Here is an 18,704-nt window from a genome sequence, read left to right as displayed (position 1 = left end):
AGGGTAAGCCTACACTAAAGAAAATGGCTGTGTTAAAATAAGGGCGCTGTGTTAAAATAAGGGCTGTGTTAAAATAAGGGCTGTGTTTTGTGTAGGCTTACCCTGGCGTGATGGTTTGATAAACATGTAAAAAATCTCCCTTGGACAAGGTGACTCAATGACTCCAGATGTGATACAGCCTGGATTTGAACCAGGTGACTCAATATCAATATATTCAGCTGTATTTACTTTCTGATGCAAAAATGCTAATTAGCATCAAAGTAGACATCATGCAAGACTACGAATCCCAGCATGCTCCTGAACGCCATCTCTACCTGACACCTTTGCTAACAGGTTTTATTTATTGTAACCTTTATTTAACCAGGCAAGTCGGTTAACAACAAATTCTTATTTACAATGACGGCCTTCACCGGACGACACTGGGCCAATTGTTCACCGCCGTCTGGGACTCCCAATCACAGGCCAGATGTGATACAGCCTGGATTTGAACCAGGTACTGCAGTGACTCTTGCACCTCTTGCACGGTGTCTTAGACCACTGCGCCACTCGGGAGTATTGTATCAATTCAGCCTATGCATTCACGCCAGGGTGAGCCTACACGAAACACTGCCCTTATTTTAAGTGTTTCTAAAATCCCCTATGAGAAAAATAAATGGGGGAGGGAACATTTCCTTGTTTGTCCTCTAGGTTTTATGGGTATTATGAATCAAACTGTGGACTCATTATTTGTAAAATTATGACACTTTTTGATATGAATTGATATAAATTGTTATTTATTAAGAAAAAGGAGCAAATCTAAAATCACATTAATAAATAATGATACATTTTACAGTAGTGTTGGGATAAATCTAAATACAAAACCACAGATGCTTGAGCAGGAGACTTAACTGTGGCTTTAGACACAACATGGGACACAATCATGCACTCATCCTTTGTCTCTCACGTTGGACATCAATAACAACACAAAGATAAATCTCTACATCTTGGTAGGTGATTAGCATCCGTTGACTTGATTTCTCAGGTATTTTCTTCGGGAAAAGAACGTCTACACTTAACATAGTTTCACAGGACATCACAATGTGAATTGTACCCACTGTACTGTTTGATTCACGTTTCTACTGTTAGTTTTCCTGTAGCTGGGTTTCTGAAGTCTACCATGGTTGTTTCTGTAGTTAGTTTTATTGTAGCTGGGTTTCTCAACTCTACCATATGTACATCGTTGTTTTTGTAGTTAGTTTTCCTGTAGCTGGGTTTCTGAAGTCTACCATCGTTGTTTCTGTAGTTAGTTTTATTGTAGCTGGGTTTCTCAACTCTACTATATGTACATCGTTGTTTCTACTGTTAGTTTTCCTGTAGCTGGGTTTCTGAAGTCTACCATCGTTGTTTCTGTAGTTAGTTTTATTGTAGCTGGGTTTCTCAACTCTACCATATGTACATCGTTGTTTTTGTAGTTAGTTTTCCTGTAGCTGGGTTTCTGAAGTCTACCATCGTTGTTTCTGTAGTTAGTTTTATTGTAGCTGGGTTTCTCAACTCTACCATATGTACATCTCGGTGGAGTTTGTTTGCAACAACTGTGGGCGGAGTCGCTGTCAGTCGATACAAGGAAAGAGTCTGTGGTTGTATTGGATAAAGGTTTTATTAAAAAGTATGGATATCAGCAAACAAAGAAAGGCACACAGCTACTAACAGCTACAGAGGACAAACAGAGGTACAAGGTAAGGAATTAAGAAAGGCAGCTACAGAGGACAAACAGAGGTACAAGGTAAGGAATTAAGAAAGGCAGCTACAGAGGACAAACAGAGGTACAAGGTAAGGAATTAAGAAAGGCAGCTACAGAGGACAAACAGAGGTACAAGGTAAGGAATTAAGAAAGGCAGCTACAGAGGACAAACAGAGGTACAAGGTAAGGAATTAAGAAAGGCAGCTACAGAGGACAAACAGAGGTACAAGGTAAGGAATTAAGAAAGGCAGCTACAGAGGACAAACATAGGTAGAAAGTAAGGGTTTAACGACGGACAGCGACTCGTTGTAGTTGTCTCCGCTCAACTCCATTGATGTGATGTGCATCGTGGAGTTGAGAAAAACTTGGCTACCAGTAGTCACTGGATTTCAGTCACATTCGCAAACTAACACACTCACTTTAAAGTGTAAAATTAATAGAATTTATTCTTATTCTTCTATTTCTTAAATGGCTTTTAAATGCAATGTTATCAGACATTCTGATTAATAGCAGCAGTCCTCTATACATTGCTAGACGATTAAACGTAGCTTTCACACTAAAGTGTATCAACTTGTATGTTGTACTAACTTTTCATTATAATAATCAGGCAAAATCCTTGATGGAATCTGGATGATGCTAGACGGGGTAAAACAACGCTTTCGTCTCTCTTTTTTTGGGGGTGAAAAACTATTGAGAACGTTTGATATACTAACCAGTATATTTTAGCAGCACTAACTTCACAGCCTTCTCATTGAATCTCAGTCATCTGTGGTATCTTCTTCAACATCGCTCTCAGGTGAGCTCCTGTGTCGGTACTCTGTGGTGTTAGACAGGTGTTTCCAAGCTACGTCCTTCTGGTTACTGGTACCTGTGCTGTTGGAGCGGCCTAGCCGGGCCAAAGCCTGGTGTTTTCCTGAGGTCTTCTCCCTGTCCTCCTGGACCTCTGCTAAGCCCCCCTGGGCCCTCTCAGACCCCTGGTGGTGGAGGTCATGCCTCAGGTTCTCCAGGTTGAGGGCCCAGGGGCCTAGCTTCTGCCAGTTGACCCTCTGGAAAGCCATGATGCAGTGAAGATTCCCTCCCACCTGCCAGGAGAGGAGAGGTTCATGTCAGAAATGCGTAACAGACCCATGAATGGTACCTTCAACGTTTACATTTTAACATAACTATAAAAACTGAGAAGAGGAGAGGTTCACGTCAGAAATGCAGTACTCATACTAGAGCTCTGCTACCCGAGCCCATCGGGCCAACCTGACATTATACATTGGGTTAGGGTAGAGCCTGTTAAATTTTTCATCGATAAGTACGGTATGGCAGGGCTTGGGTATCACTAGCATTGTGAAGCTGTGCCATTTGCTCGTGCTCTGCAGTACAGACATATCTGACTAAGATCATAACCTGGTGCCAGATGAGCTTCAACTAAATAGAAGACAGGAGATATTATTTCACAGATGATAATATTATTCCTCAAGTTTGTCTGAGAGGGATGAAAAGTAACTAACAGCTTGTCTCATGTTTCGTCACTGAGCAGAGCAGCCCAAGCGTAGCCGTTGCTATGGTCACTCACAGACTCAGAGCCACCATGAGCAGAGTGCATGCAGAGCGAGCAGCTCGCAGGAAGCCAGTGACAGACAGAGGAGTAGCTAATGGATTTACTTACAGAGGAAGTTATTTCTGATTTCTGGTTTCGGGCAGGGCCTTAAATTTGGCAAAAGCAATCAGGCCTGGGCAGGGGTCTGAATGTCGCGGGCATGGGTAGGGCTTAAAATACATGCCAGTTCTGGGCTCTAACGCATCCTCATCCCATTGTTAGCATAACTGGTATCCTAACAACTAACAAAACTATAAACTGAAACGAAAATGAAAACCTTTTTGGTTTTGCGGCACTGAATTCCCCTCTCCGTGTGACGAATATCAAGGTATTCTGGATTTTGTGTGTTCAGATCTGTAACAATATCAGCCCACCTAAAAACAACAGCAAGATACAGAAGTGAAACAGTAATCGACTAAATACAAATCTACTAAAGAAGACGACAACGTTGTACAACAACAACAAAAATACTGCAATTTTTTGTAAACATTAGAAGTCAGAAAGGATCGTACTTTTTACAGTGAATAGCAGGGTGTTTCCTGCTTGGTTCACCAATCAGGATCCAGTGTTCCATTTCATTAGTTGGTAATGTACCCCTTAGAAGTAAACAAGAACAAGTTAACACGGTACGTGGATGACAGTAGGAGGTACGTGGATGACAGTAGGAGGTACGTGGATGACAGTAGGAGGTACATGGATGACAGTAGGAGGTACGTGGATGACAGTAGGAGGTACGTGGATGACAGTAAGAGTTACGTGGTTGACAGTAGGAGTTACGTGGTTGACAGTAGGAGGTACGTGGATGACAGTAGGAGTTACGTGGATGACAGCAGGAGGTACGTGGGTGACAGTAGGTGTTACGTGGGTGACAGTAGGAGTTACGTGGATGACAGTAAGAGTTACGTGGTTGACAGTAGGAGGTACGTGGATGACAGTAGGAGGTACGTGGATGACAGTAGGAGGTACGTGGATGACAGTAGGAGGTATGTGGATGACAGTCGGAGGTACGTGGATGACAGTAGGAGGTACGTGGATGACAGTAGGAGGTATGTGGTTGACAGTAGGAGGTATGTGGATGACAGTAGGAGGTACGTGGATGACAGTAGGAGGTATGTGGTTGACAGTAGGAGGTATGTGGATGACAGTAGGAGGTACGTGGATGACAGTAGGAGGTACGTGGTTGACAGTAGGAGGTACGTGGTTGACAGTAGGAGGTACGTGGGTGACAGTAGGAGATACGTGGTTGACAGTAGGAGATACGTGGTTGACAGTAGGAGGTACGTGGTTGACAGTAGGAGGTACGTGGTTGACAGTAGGAGGTACGTGGTTGACAGTAGGAGGTACGTGGTTGACAGTAGGAGATACGTGGTTGACAGTAGGAGATACGTGGTTGACAGTAGGAGATACGTGGTTGACAGTAGGAGTTACGTGGTTGACAGTAGGAGGTACGTGGTTGACAGTAGGAGGTACGTGGTTGACAGTAGGAGTTACGTGGTTGACAGTAGGAGTTACGTGGGTGACAGTAGGAGTTACATGGTTGACAGTAAGATAAAATCGAAAATAATAAAAGGTAATGAATTAGGCCTAAACGATGACCTGTTAGAAAGTAAATGCACGCAGGGATATGAAAATAATGTACCTGTAGGCCTTGGCTGCTTTGAAAGGTGTGGCCTCGAAGCCCACAGGACAGAAGTAGTGGTTCTGACAGTGGTAAATATAGGCCATGGTTTCATCTCTTAACCCCAGGGTCAACTTCAACAACGCCCCCTCAGCTGGAACAGGGAGGACAAATATCCAATTCAAACACACTCCATTTAAAATTAAAAAACCTGAATCATGCAGACAGTCTGAACTACTGTATGCTTTTTCATCTATTCAGTTTCATTGTCAAAAAAAAAAACGATTTCTTTATATAACAGACAAACTGGATGACAAACTAAAGTCAAGGCCAGCCCCAAGCCACAATTGCTAGATTGACTGACATTTGAAAACATTTTACTCTTTGTATTTCCAAAGCTGAGGCCAGCTTGTTACATCATAGCCAATTTGTTAGTAGAGAGGGGAGAGTAGACAAACTCACCAGTCTCTCCCGCTGTCTTGTGTTTCCCGTGGGGTTTGTACAGAATATAGGAACATCCTCGGACACGAAAATTGTCATTGATTTGCCTGAACCATCTGTTCACAAAGATAAAATAAATATATATATAATAATAATAATCTGTAGCCATAAGTTGTGTGCACCTTGTTTCTAATGTCAGTATTTCTGAGTACTGTACCTCATCAGAGTCGCATTGCCTGTAAAGGGACCAAACTTAATCTCCTCAAAAGGAGGCTGGAAGCCTAGGATCTGAAGAGCCCCCTCCTGGGAGATGGGTGGGAGACTGAAAATACACACAATAACAATCAAATAGCTGTTAATCCTCTTAGTTATGACACATTCAGAATGATACTACACGCTATAATGTGATGGAAACATTTGTCTTGGTGTGTACAAATCTTTTGTATTTACCTATATAACAAGTATAAAATATGGAGTCTGTTCCCCCAACGAGCGGTGATCCCATTGCCACACGTACAGAGCTACAGACGACGATAAAATGCCTACCTCCCTGCTCCTAGTGTGCTGTACAGAAAGTTCCAGCAGGAAACTAATGAAGATATCCCACATGACGTCTTGTACTGGGGGCGGCTGATACAGTACCTAGAGAACGGAGGGAGGGAGGGAGGGAGGGAGGGAGGGAGGGAGGGAGGGGAGGGGAGGGGAGGGAAGGGAGGGAGGGAGGGAGGGAGGGAGGGAGGGAGGGAGGGAGGGAGGGAGGGAGGGAGGGAGGGAGGGAGGGAGGGAGGGAGGGAGGGGAAGGGAAGGGAGGGAGGGAGGGAGGGGAAGGGAAGGGAAGGGAAGGGAGGGAGGGAGGGAGGGAGGGAGGGAGGGAGGGAGGGAGGGAGGGAGGGAGGGAGGGAGGGAGGGAGGGAGGGAGGGAGGGAGGGAGGGAGGGAGGGAGGGATGGAGGGAGGGGAGGGAGGGAGGGAGGGAGGGAGGGAGGGAGGGAGGGAGGGAGGGAGGGAGGGAGGGAGGGAGGGATGGAGGGAGGGGAGGGAGGGAGGGAGGGAGGGAGGGAGGGAGGGAGGGAGAGAGAGAGAGAGAGAGAGAGAGAGAGAGAGAGAGAGAGAGAAAAGCATGACACTAATGAATGTCTCGTCCACTTGCAGTAATTTCTGGCTCTGTCCGAAATGGCACCACATTCCCTATAGAGTGCACTAGCTTTAACCAGAGCCCTATTATGGCTACAGTATAATGAGCTGTGTGTTACCTCAGTAGTTACAGTATAATGAGCTGTGTGTTACCTCAGTAGTTACAGTATAATGAGCTGTGTGTTACCTCAGTAGTTACAGTATAATGAGCTGTGTGTTACCTCAGTAGTTACAGTATAATGAGCTGTGTGTTACCTCAGTAGTTACAGTATAATGAGCTGTGTGTTACCTCAGTAGTTACAGTATAATGAGCTGTGTGTTACCTCAGTAGTTACAGTATAATGAGCTGTGTGTTACCTCAGTAGTTACAGTATAATGAGCTGTGTGTTACCTCAGTAGTTACAGTATAATGAGCTGTGTGTTACCTCAGTAGTTACAGTATAATGAGCTGTGTGTTACCTCAGTAGTTACAGTATAATGAGCTGTGTGTTACCTCAGTAGTTACAGTATAATGAGCTGTGTGTTACCTCAGTAGTTACAGTATAATGAGCTGTGTGTTACCTCAGTAGTTACAGTATAATGAGCTGTGTGTTACCTCAGTAGTTACAGTATAATGAGCTGTGTGTTACCTCAGTAGTTACAGTATAATGAGCTGTGTGTTACCTCAGTAGTTACAGTATAATGAGCTGTGTGTTACCTCAGTAGTTACAGTATAATGAGCTGTGTGTTACCTCAGTAGTTACAGTATAATGAGCTGTGTGTTACCTCAGTAGTTACAGTATAATGAGCTGTGTGTTACCTCAGTAGTTACAGTATAATGAGCTGTGTGTTACCTCAGTAGTTACAGTATAATGAGCTGTGTGTTACCTCAGTAGTTACAGTATAATGAGCTGTGTGTTACCTCAGTAGTTACAGTATAATGAGCTGTGTGTTACCTCAGTAGTTACAGTATAATGAGCTGTGTGTTACCTCAGTAGTTACAGTATAATGAGCTGTGTGTTACCTCAGTAGTTACAGTATAATGAGCTGTGTGTTACCTCAGTAGTTACAGTATAATGAGCTGTGTGTTACCTCAGTAGTTACAGTATAATGAGCTGTGTGTTACCTCAGTAGTTACAGTATAATGAGCTGTGTGTTACCTCAGTAGTTACAGTATAATGAGCTGTGTGTTACCTCAGTAGTTACAGTATAATGAGCTGTGTGTTACCTCAGTAGTTACAGTATAATGAGCTGTGTGTTACCTCAGTAGTTACAGTATAATGAGCTGTGTGTTACCTCAGTAATTACTGTATAATGAGCTGTGTGCTATATTACCATCTCCTGAGGTCCAGGACTTTCCTCTGTTTGATCTCGTCCTGCGAGGCGTGGAGAGGAAGGTCCTGCAGGTTCCTACTGCCCCCTGAAGACTTCATCTTCTTCGTACCGACTCTCTTTATGTTGCCTGAAAATAGGACACAAAGTTAAAGCAATCGTTCATACAGACAGACACTAAAAGTAGGCTATATCTGTCAAGCGTTCATCAGGTCTGAATATAATCAAGCAGTGTGGCGTACTAATGTTCCTAGAGTTCTAATTGTTTCTGAGAACAACACGGTACTTAGTTGTTCCATTTCTTTCAACAACAAAAAATACTCCGCTGGGTAATCTAGTCACTGTGAAGAGTAATCTCTCTTGTAGTCACTGTGAAATAAACACAGTTCCCTCATTCACCCTCTCCCTACAGAAACACTGATTCTTTAGGTGGTGTCTCTGCCTGTCCTACTAGCACTCTGGACAGTGGTGTCTCTGCCTGTCCTACTAGCACTCTGGACAGTGGTGTCTCTGCCTGTCCTACTAGCACTCTGGACAGTGGTGTCTCTGCCTGTCCTACTAGCACTCTGGACAGTGGTGTCTCTGCCTGTCTGTGGTGTCTCTGCCCATCTGTGGTGTCTCTACCTGTCCTACTAGCACTCTGGACAGTGGTGTCTCTGCCTGTCCTACTAGCACTCTGGACAGTGGTGTCTCTGCCTGTCCTACTAGCACTCTGGACAGTGGTGTCTCTGCCTGTCCTACTAGCACTCTGGACAGTGGTGTCTCTGCCCGTCCTACTAGCACTCTGGACAGTGGTGTCTCTGCCCGTCCTACTAGCACTCTGGACAGTGGTGTCTCTGCCTGTCCTACTAGCACTCTGGACAGTGGTGTCTCTGCCTGTCCTACTAGCACTCTGGACAGTGGTGTCTCTGCCTGTCCTACTAGCACTCTGGACAGTGGTGTCTCTGCCTGTCCTACTAGCACTCTGGACAGTGGTGTCTCTGCCTGTCCTACTAGCACTCTGGACAGTGGTGTCTCTCTCTCTCTCCTACTAGCACTCTGGACAGTGGTGTCTCTGCCTGTCCTACTAGCACTCTGGACAGTGGTGTCTCTGTCTGTCCTACTAGCACTCTGGACAGTGGTGTCTCTACCTGTCCTACTAGCACTCTGGACAGTGGTGTCTCTGCCTGTCCTACTAGCACTCTGGACAGTGGTGTCTCTGCTCGTCCTACTAGCACTCTGGACAGTGGTGTCTCTGCCTGTCCTACTAGCACTCTGGACAGTGGTGTCTCTACCTGTCCTACTAGCACTCTGGACAGTGGTGTCTCTCTCTGTCCTACTAGCACTCTGGACAGTGTTGTCTCTCTCTGTCCTACTAGCACTCTGGACAGTGTTGTCTCTGACTGTCCTACTAGCACTCTGGACAGTGGTGTCTCTGCCTGTCCTACTAGCACTCTGGACAGTGGTGTCTCTACCTGTCCTACTAGCACTCTGGACAGTGGTGTCTCTCTCTGTCCTACTAGCACTCTGGACAGTGTTGTCTCTGCCTGTCCTACTAGCACTCTGGACAGTGGTGTCTCTCTATCACAGGTGAAGGATCTTTTAAACGAACAAAAATAGTTCTACAAGAGGAAAAAGTAGCTGTTCTGGAAAGAGCCAAGAACTTGAGATAAACGTACATCTTCATCAACGAGGACTATCCTGAAGCTGTTTGCCAGAAGAGGAAAGAACTGATTCCAGCCATGAAAGCTGCCAGAGCGCGTGGGGACATTGCTTACATCTGCTATGACAGGTTCATTGTCCCCCCTCCCTCCCAGAAGCCTGTGGGTTCGTTGCGTCAACCCCACACCACACACACCCTTAAACTGACCGACTGCTGAATAATGTGGTTCTTTTCCATATTATGTCTTTGATCAGCTCCCCAGGAAAGGGCTGAAAGTAGCCCATATTAATATATGATGCCTTAGAAATAAGGTTCATGAAATCAATAACTTGCTAAAAATCTGATACCATTCATATATTAGACTTTTTTTTTTTTTTTACTCATTTACATAATTCATTTGATGATACAGCAGTAGCAATATAGGGATTCAACATCTATAGAGACAGAAATGTTTATGGGAGAGGTGTCGCTGTATACATATATATATATATATTCAGAGCCAAAGAGAAGATCCCATGTCAAGTGTTATTTAAGTGTTGTGGTTGCCATGTCAAGTGTTATTTAAGTGTTGTGGTTGCCATGTCAAGTGTTATTTAAGTGTTGTGGTTGCCATGTCAAGTGTTATTTAAGTGTTGTGGTTGCCATGTCAAGTGTTATTTAAGTGTTGTGGTTGCCATGTCAAGTGTTATTTAAGTGTTGTGGTTGCCATGTCAAGTGTTATTTAAGTGTTGTGGTTGCCATGTCAAGTGTTATTTAAGTGTTGTGGTTGCCATGTCAAGTGTTATTTAAGTGTTGTGGTTGCCATGTCAAGTGTTATTTAAGTGTTGTGGTTGCCATGTCAAGTGTTATTTAAGTGTTGTGGTTGCCATGTCAAGTGTTATTTAAGTGTTGTGGTTGCCATGTCAAGTGTTATTTAAGTGTTGTGGTTGCCATGTCAAGTGTTATTTAAGTGTTGTGGTTGCCATGTCAAGTGTTATTTAAGTGTTGTGGTTGCCATGTCAAGTGTTATTTAAGTGTTGTGGTTGCCATGTCAAGTGTTATTTAAGTGTTGTGGTTGCCATGTCAAGTGTTATTTAAGTGTTGTGGTTGCCATGTCAAGTGTTATTTAAGTGTTGTGGTTGCCATGTCAAGTGTTATTTAAGTGTTGTGGTTGCCATGTCAAGTGTTATTTAAGTGTTGTGGTTGCCATGTCAAGTGTTATTTAAGTGTTGTGGTTGCAGGTTCACCTGGCTCACCTGAAGCCTATCATTTAAGGGTGTTGCTATAGGCTACCAAGAGTTCACAGTCAGTATCTAGATAACGTGTGTGAAATGCTTGATAGTGTATGTGATGTAAACAGAGGTCTACTTTCTTGAGGACCTGAATATTGACTGGTTTTCATCAAGCTGTCCCCTCAAGAGGAAGCTTCTCACTGTACCCAGTGTCTGTAATCTGGTTCAGGTTATTAATCATGTCTAAGAGGTCTGGAGAGGTCTGTCTAATAAAGAGATGGGGAGAGGTCTGTCTGTAGTAAAGAGATGGGGAGAGGTCTGTCTGTAATAAAGAGATGGGGAGAGGTCTGTCTGTAGTAAACAGATGGGGAGAGGTCTGTCTGTAATAAAGAGATGGGGAGAGGTCTGTCTGTAATAAAGAGATGGGGAGAGGTCTGTCTGTAGTAAAGAGATGGGGAGAGGTCTGTCTGTAATAAAGAGATGGGGAGAGGTCTGTCTGTAGTAAAGAGATGGGGAGAGGTCTGTCTGTAATAAAGAGATGAGGAGAGGTCTGTCTGTAATAAAGAGATGGGGAGAGGTCTGTCTGTAGTAAAGAGATGGGGAGAGGTCTGTCTGTAATAAAGAGATGGGGAGAGGTCTGTCTAATAAAGAGATGGGAAGAGGTCTGGCTGTAATAAAGAGATGGGGAGAGGTCTGTCTGTAGTAAAGAGATGGGGAGAGGTCTGTCTGTAATATAGAGATGGGGAGAGGTCTGTCTGTAATAAAGAGATGGGGAGAGGTCTGTCTGTAATAAAGAGATGAGGAGAGGTCTGTCCGTAATAAAGAGAAGGGGAGAGGTCTGTCTGTAATAAAGAGATGGGGAGAGGTCTGTCTGTAGTAAAGAGATGGGGAGAGGTCTGTCTGTAATAAAGAGATGGGGAGAGGTCTGTCTGTAATAAAGAGATGGGGAGAGGTCTGTCTGTAGTAAAGAGATGGGGAGAGGTCTGTCTGTAATAAAGAGATGGGGAGAGGTCTGTCTGTAATAAAGAGATGGGGAGAGGTCTGTCTGTAGTAAAGAGATGGGGAGAGGTCTGTCTGTAATAAAGAGATGGGGAGAGGTCTGTCTGTAGTAAAGAGATGGGGAGAGGTCTGTCTGTAATAAAGAGATGGGGAGAGGTCTGTCTGTAGTAAAGAGATGGGGAGAGGTCTGTCTGTAATAAAGAGATGAGGAGAGGTCTGTCTGTAATAAAGAGATGGGGAGAGGTCTGTCTGTAGTAAAGAGATGGGGAGAGGTCTGTCTGTAATAAAGAGATGGGGAGAGGTCTGGCCATAATAAAGAGATGGGGAGAGGTCTGTCTGTAATATAGAGATGGGGAGAGGTCTGTCTGTAATAAAGAGATGGGGAGAGGTCTGTCTGTAATAAAGAGATGAGGAGAGGTCTGTCCGTAATAAAGAGAAGGGGAGAGGTCTGTCTGTAATAACAAAGTGTACTGACATGTGACCTACTGGTTGTGTGTATGTACTGACATGTGACCTACTGGTTGTGTGTATGTACTGACATGTGACCTACTGGTTGTGTGTATGTACTGACATGTGACCTACTGGTTGTGTTTATGTACTGACATGTGACCTACTGGTTGTGTGTATGTATTGACACGTGACCTACTGGTTGTGTTTATGTACTGACACGTGACCTACTAGTTGTATGTATTGACACGTGACCTACTGGTTGTGTGTGTGTACTGACATGTGACCTAATGGTTGTGTGTATGTACTGACATGTGACCTACTGGTTGTGTGTATGTACTGACATGTGACCTACTGGTTGTGTTTATGTACTGACATGTGACCTACTGGTTGTGTGTATGTACTGACATGTGACCTACTGGTTGTGTGTATGTATTGACACGTGACCTACTGGTTGTGTTAATGTACTGACACGTGACCTACTAGTTGTATGTATTGACACGTGACCTACTGGTTGTGTGTGTGTACTGACATGTGACCTAATGGTTGTGTGTACTGACATGTGACCTACTGGTTGTGTGTACTGACATGTGACCTACTGGTTGTGTGTACTGACATGTGACCTACTGGTTGTGTGTGTATCTGATAGATGTAATGTCTTTTTCATTATTTGTCGGACCCCAGTAAGACTAGCTGTCAGATCCTTAAAAAAATGTAATCAAATGCCTATCTGTGGTTTCACTGCCTATCTGTGGTTTCACTGCCTGTCTGTGGTTTCACTGCCTGTCTGTGGTTTCACTGCCTGTCTGTGGTTTCTCTGCCTGTCTGTGGTTTCACTGCCTGTCTGTGGTTTCTCTGCCTGTCTGTGGTTTCACTGCCTGTGTTGAAGAGGAGTATCATGAGTAGGGTTTCAAAATTCTGGGAAACATTCAAATTTCCTGGTTTTCCAGAATTCCTGGTTGGAGGATTACAGATGTCCTTCTTATTCCTACCTGTTTCCGGAGAATATTCTGGGATTATGGGGAAAACAGGGAATTTATTGAAAGTTCATGGAATTTTGCACCTCTAATCATAAGTATTCACCCCGCTTGGATTTCTTTCAAATTTTGCTGTGTTACAAAGTGGGAATAAAATAGATTTAATTGTGATTTTTTTTGTGTGTGTCATCGATCTACTACATAAAATACTCCATAATGCCAAAGTAAAAAGAAAATTCTAGAAATGTTTACAATTTAATTAAAATGTAATAACACAAATGTGGTTGTTGCATAAGTATTCACCATCTTCCTTTAGGCCTAAATCAGTTCAGGAGTACAATTTGGCTCAACAAATCTCATCAGAAGTTACATGGATCCACTCTGTGTGAAAAAACAGGGGTTGATATTATTTTTTTAATGACTACCCCCCTTCTTCTGTCCCCCATACATACAACATCTGTAAGGTCCCTCGGTCAAGTATTGCATTTCAAGCACAGATTCAACTACAAAGACCAGGAAGCTTTTTTCAAACGCCTCATAAAGAAGGGCCGTGATTGGTAGATGAGTAACAATGACAAAATCAGATATTGAATATCTTTTTTACGTCTGGTCAAGTTAATAATTATGCTGTGGATGATGTATTTAACCACACAGACACATCAAAGATACAGTCGTCCTTCTGAACTGAGCTACAGAACAGGAAGGAAACTGCTCAGGGATGTTACAATGAGGCCATTGGTGATTTTAAAACTGCTACGAAGTTGTGATATGAGAAATGGTTCAGCAACATTATTGTGTCTCCATAATAACGACCTAAATGAGTGAAAAGCAGAATAAAAATATTCCAAGACATGCATCCTGTATGAAACAAGGCACTAAAGTAAAAATACGGAATACACTTTGCAAAGCCTTAAGTAAATGTAAAGCCTAACGTTTGGGGCAAATCCAATACAACACGTCACTGAGTAAATGCCTCCTTATTTTCAAGCGTGATGTTGGCTGCATCATGGTATGGGTATGCTTGACAATGGCAAAGACTGGGGTGTTTTTCAGGATGAAAATAAATGGGATGGAGCTAAGCACATACAAAATCCTAGAGGAAAACCTGCTTCAGTATGCTTTTATACCAGACAATGGGAGATGAATTCACCTTTCAGCAGGACAATAACCTAAAACACAAGGCCAAATCTACACTGGAGTTGCTTACCAAGAAGACAGTGAATGTTCCTCAATTCTGAGTGGCCAAGTCACAGTTTTGACTTAAATCTTCTTGAAATCCCCCCCCCCCCCCTGTGGTTGTGCCATGGTGGAGATCTTTGTGGGCTATACTCAGCCTTGTCAGCCTTGTCTCAGGATGGTAAGTTGGTGGTTGAAGATATCCCTCTAGTGGTGTGGGGGCTGTGCTTTGGCAAAGTGGGTGGGGTTATATCCTTCCTGTTTGGCCCTGTCCTGGGGTGTCCTCGGATGGGACCACAGTGTCTCCTGACCCCTCCTGTCTCAGCCTCCAGTATTTATGCTGCAGTAGTTTATGTGTCGGGGGGCTAGGGTCAGTTTGTTATATCTGGAGTACTTCTCCTGTCCTATTCGGTGTCCTGTGTGAATCTAAGTGTGCGTTCTCTAATTCTCTCCTTCTCTCTTTCTTTCTCTCTCTCGGGGGACCTGAGCCCTAGGACCATGCCCCAGGACTACCTGACATGATGACTCCTTGCTGTCCCCAGTCTACCTGGCCGTGCTGCTGCTCCAGTTTCAACTGACCTGAGCCCTAGGACCATGCCCCAGGACTACCTGACATGATGACTCCTTGCTGTCCCCAGTCCACCTGGCCGTGCTGCTGCTCCAGTTTCAACTGTTCTGCCTTGTTATTATTCGACCATGCTGGTCATTTATGAACATTTGAACATCTTGGCCATGTTCTGTTATAATCTCCACCCGGCACAGCCAGAAGAGGACTGGCCACCCCACATAGCCCGGTCCTCTCTAGGTTTCTTCCTAGGTTTTGGCCTTTCTAGGGAGTTTTTCCTAGCCACCGTGCTTCTACACCTACATTGCTTGCTGTTTGGGGTTTTAGGCTGGGTTTCTGTACAGCACTTTGAGATATCAGCTGATGTACGAAGGGCTATATAAATACATTTGATTTGAAGAATACTGGGTAAATATTGCACAATCCAGGTGTGCAAAGCTCTTAAGAGACTTACCAAAGAACACTCACAGACGTAATCGCTGCCAACTGGTTTCTAACATGTATTTACACAGGGGGGTGAAAACTTATCTAATTAACGTATATTAATGTTTTATTTTTCATTCATCTTAAAATAATGTTAGGGGTGAATACTTACGATACCCACGGTACCAACAACAGATGGTCTGAACACCAGTTACGGGCACATATTTCTCAGTAACAGATGAATCAGCATGAGAATAATACTAAGTAATTCATAGCATATTCATGAGACTAAAAACATACTGGATATTATGTCTCCAAAAGCAAGCAGAACCCCTGTTTTATATATGATTTAGGTTATTGATTTTGCTTACTTGTCCTGGGCTTTCGAGTTAGCACAGCATCAAAGTTAGTGGTATCAATCTCCCAAGCCAGGATAGGCTTGGTGTTGCTGCAGGACACCCCCTCCATGTCAAAGTCTTCGTCTGAAGCCTCCTCTACACCTGCAGGCTGCCCCTGACCCTGAGACAGGTCCACAGTGTTGGACTTCACTAATGGGGCCCCGCTGCCATCCTGCTTGCTGTGGGCCACCTCTCTGGGGGTGCTGGGGAGCCGGTAGAGAGAGGCAGCCTGGTTGAGGAGGGCGTAGTCTGAGCAGACCGTGTAGAACTTCTCTCTGGAGTGAGTGACAGGGCAGGTCCATGGGAGCTGGAGCTCAGCACTGGAGGCTCTCCGGGTCCTCAGGGAGTCCCGGGTGAGAGTGGTCAGCAGGCCGCGTTGGTCATCCTCTCTGTCAGGGGGTGGGGGTCGCTGGGACAAGGGCATAGCCTGGTCGCCTGGCTGACTCCCAGATACATTAGGTCCTGAACTATCCCCACTGTTAGGCATTGAAGAGAGGACTGAGATGTTGGATGAGAGAATTGTTTAAAGTTGAAGTGGTTGGTCTGTTTAGAGGGATGTCATCTATGCTGCAGAAAGGGTTAAAAATATAGATTTATTAAAACTTCAAATTGGGTTTAAAGTTATCGACCAGGAATTGTGTTTTTGGGCTTATAAAGGTAAAGTGTTGAAAGGTAATTCATAGTCAGTAACTAACATTGAATTGAAGGTATCCCAAAGGCCAGCAGATGGCGATGTTGAGTAATTTAATCTTACCGTCCAGATGGAATCTATCCAGCTGGCTATGCAGCTGGCTATGCACTCGTATCCCCCATGGACTGGTTTGTACATTAAACATTAAACATTCAGGCTGTAAGGGTGAAATGTTCCTCCTTAACTCAATTGAATGGGGAGAAGGTCGGAAAAAAACGGGGAAATTTGCATACTTTTTTATAAAACACTATTTTCCACCACCATGCTAAAGTGGCTAATGCTACTTCCTGATGTTGCGTATCGTGTTCAGCCAATCAGACCAGGGGTGGGAAAAAAACTGACTGCTGCAACCTGATTGGCTGAACGTAATATGCAACATCCAGGACTAACATTAGCTACTCTAGCATGGTGGTGCTTCATAAAGAAAGCATGGGGACTCCTGAGTGGCGCAGCGGTCTAAGGCACTACATGTTAGTGTTGAGGCTTCACTACAACCTGGGGTTCGACCCCAGGCTGTGTCACAACCGGCCGTGACCGGGAGTCCCATAGGGTGGTGCACAATTGGCCCAGCGTCGTCTGGGTTAGTGGAGGGTTAGACCGGGGGGTTTTCCATGGCTCATCGCGCTCTAGCGATTCCTTGTAGCGGGCCGGGCACATGCAAGCTGACTTCAGTCGTCAGTTGAACAGTGTTTCCTCCAACACATTGGTGTGGCTGGCTTCCAGGTTAAGAAGCAGTGTGGCTTGGCGGGTGATGTTTCAGTCCTTCGCCTCTCCCAAGCCCGTTGGAGAGTTGCAGCGACGAGACAAGATCGTAACTACCAATTCGATATATTTTTTTTACTCCTTAAATCTAGTTAAGGAGGAAAACTACACCCTTGCAGCCTCAATGGAACATATTTGATGTACAACCCGGTTCAGGGATAGGTGCGTTCCCATTGAATGAATGGTAAGATGAAACGCCTCAATATCGTCATTTGCCAGCCTTTTGGCTAACTTTACGGCAAGCCGTGATATTAATTCAGGCATAACCTGATCTACAGTAGCATGAACACTTGATAAGGATAATGTTTGGACATTGAGTACAAAACACACTTAGGACTGGTGTAAATGTTTTTTTTTACGTTCAATCATAGAGACAAAGATAAGAATATGTATTTTTCGCCCACTAGGCTAGATGGCCGTCACCATCACCACCTGTCATCTCAGAAGATGGCAGCAAAAACATGCAGTAGCATCGGACACTCTAAAATGTGCACGCAATAAACCTGTAACATTTGGTACACATACCTTGCATTGTGTCGTGGATTTTTAACTTGGTAGTTAACTAGGTAGCCACATAGTATGAATTTCTCCTGGTGGGATAAATACCCTGTTGTATATTGACGTCCTCCTTCCGCTGTACAGTAATGATGAACTAACCCATTACGTAACTAGGGGTGCTCAACCCGTAATCTTCCAAATTATTTTCTCACAGACAGTTCTAAATTCACGCTTTGCTATAAAAAAAAAATCAAATGAAAATGGAAGTTTAAAATTGTTCAATTTATAGGGATTTCACATTACTGACCCTATTTCTTCATAATTTACACACAATATTCGGCGTTCACGAAGGGTCATCAACCCCTAACCAGCCATCCGGTTCTTTTTAACCAATCAGAATAAGCCCTTTGCCTATGTGGGGTGCACTTGATTTACCTCGCTGGTATTGAACGCCGTTTTACACTATTCGGAGCGTCAAATAAGCTTGTTGACCAACCAGGACCTGAATATGACTATCACGCCATGTAATAATTTAACACGTTCATTCATTGTTTACGTAATTATATTACACATTGATTAGACTATCACTCGTATTTCATATGTCACAACGATTCACTGATACGTGTGCTATGATGCCGGTAAAGTTTGGTTTCGCTCACCGGCCGCTGCCTTACGACCGCAGACACACTCCCCCAAACTATGGACGATGCTGGCTATAAAAAAGCTAGCTAGCTAATGGACACAAACAATATTCTTCCCCCAAAAACATAGCAAAACGACATGATCTGTTTCAGTAGCTATAGTTAGCTAGCTAACTATCTATCTAGGTGTCATCATCTAAAATATCCCTTATTTATAAAACAGTTCTAATTTGATGAATGGTCAGACCCCACCTATGTGAAGCTAGCCACAATAAGGATTAGCCTAAATAGTGGAATTTGCTGTTCGCCTTAAAAAAAAATCTTCAACCGATCGCTACCTGCACCTACCCGCCTGTCCAACATCACTACTCTGGACGGCTCTGACTTAGAATACGTGGACAACTACAAATACTTAGGTGTCTGGTTAGACTGTAAACTCTCCTTCCAGACCCATATCAAACAT

At 44.1% G+C, this 18,704-nt stretch overlaps 1 protein-coding gene across 2 annotated transcripts; it reads right to left on the bottom strand.

Annotated features, from left to right (window-relative positions):
- Nucleotides 1–752: 752 nt before the first annotated feature.
- LOC109881390 (basic immunoglobulin-like variable motif-containing protein) lies at nucleotides 753–17,953 on the bottom strand. Of its 2 annotated transcripts, none has more exons than XM_031838158.1 (10): nucleotides 17,628–17,953; nucleotides 15,623–16,216; nucleotides 7,815–7,941; nucleotides 5,914–6,009; nucleotides 5,585–5,689; nucleotides 5,389–5,483; nucleotides 4,948–5,080; nucleotides 3,821–3,904; nucleotides 3,586–3,682; nucleotides 753–2,802 (listed from the first exon to the last, which is right to left on the bottom strand). In XM_031838158.1, exons 2-10 carry the CDS (start codon nucleotides 16,134–16,136, stop codon nucleotides 2,479–2,481), a joined length of 1,575 nt encoding a protein of 524 aa, XP_031694018.1. In that variant the 5' UTR covers nucleotides 16,137–16,216; nucleotides 17,628–17,953; the 3' UTR covers nucleotides 753–2,478. The 2 variants fall into 2 exon arrangements, with proteins under 2 accessions (XP_031694018.1, XP_031694017.1); XM_031838157.1 differs by having other exon boundaries at nucleotides 15,623–16,211; nucleotides 17,628–17,952.
- Between the last annotated feature and the right edge of the window lie 751 nt (nucleotides 17,954–18,704).

Source organism: Oncorhynchus kisutch, linkage group LG13 (genome assembly GCF_002021735.2).
Source record: "Oncorhynchus kisutch isolate 150728-3 linkage group LG13, Okis_V2, whole genome shotgun sequence".
Lineage (NCBI taxonomy): Eukaryota > Metazoa > Chordata > Actinopteri > Salmoniformes > Salmonidae > Oncorhynchus > Oncorhynchus kisutch.
The sequence above is the reverse complement of the archived record's forward strand: the minus strand, read 5'-3'. Positions and strand labels throughout refer to the sequence as shown.

Excerpts from the sequence above, each read along its gene's own strand:
- LOC109881390 (XM_031838158.1), bottom strand. The coding sequence starts at position 16,136 with ATGCCTAACAGTGGGGATAGTTCAGGACCTAATGTATCTGGGAGTCAG. Across the intron at positions 5,690-5,913 it reads AGCACACTAGGAGCAGGGAG|TCTCCCACCCATCTCCCAGG; the intron begins GTAGGCATTTTA and ends GTGTATTTTCAG. Across the intron at positions 3,905-4,947 it reads AAAGCAGCCAAGGCCTACAG|GGGTACATTACCAACTAATG; the intron begins GTACATTATTTT and ends TTTACTTCTAAG.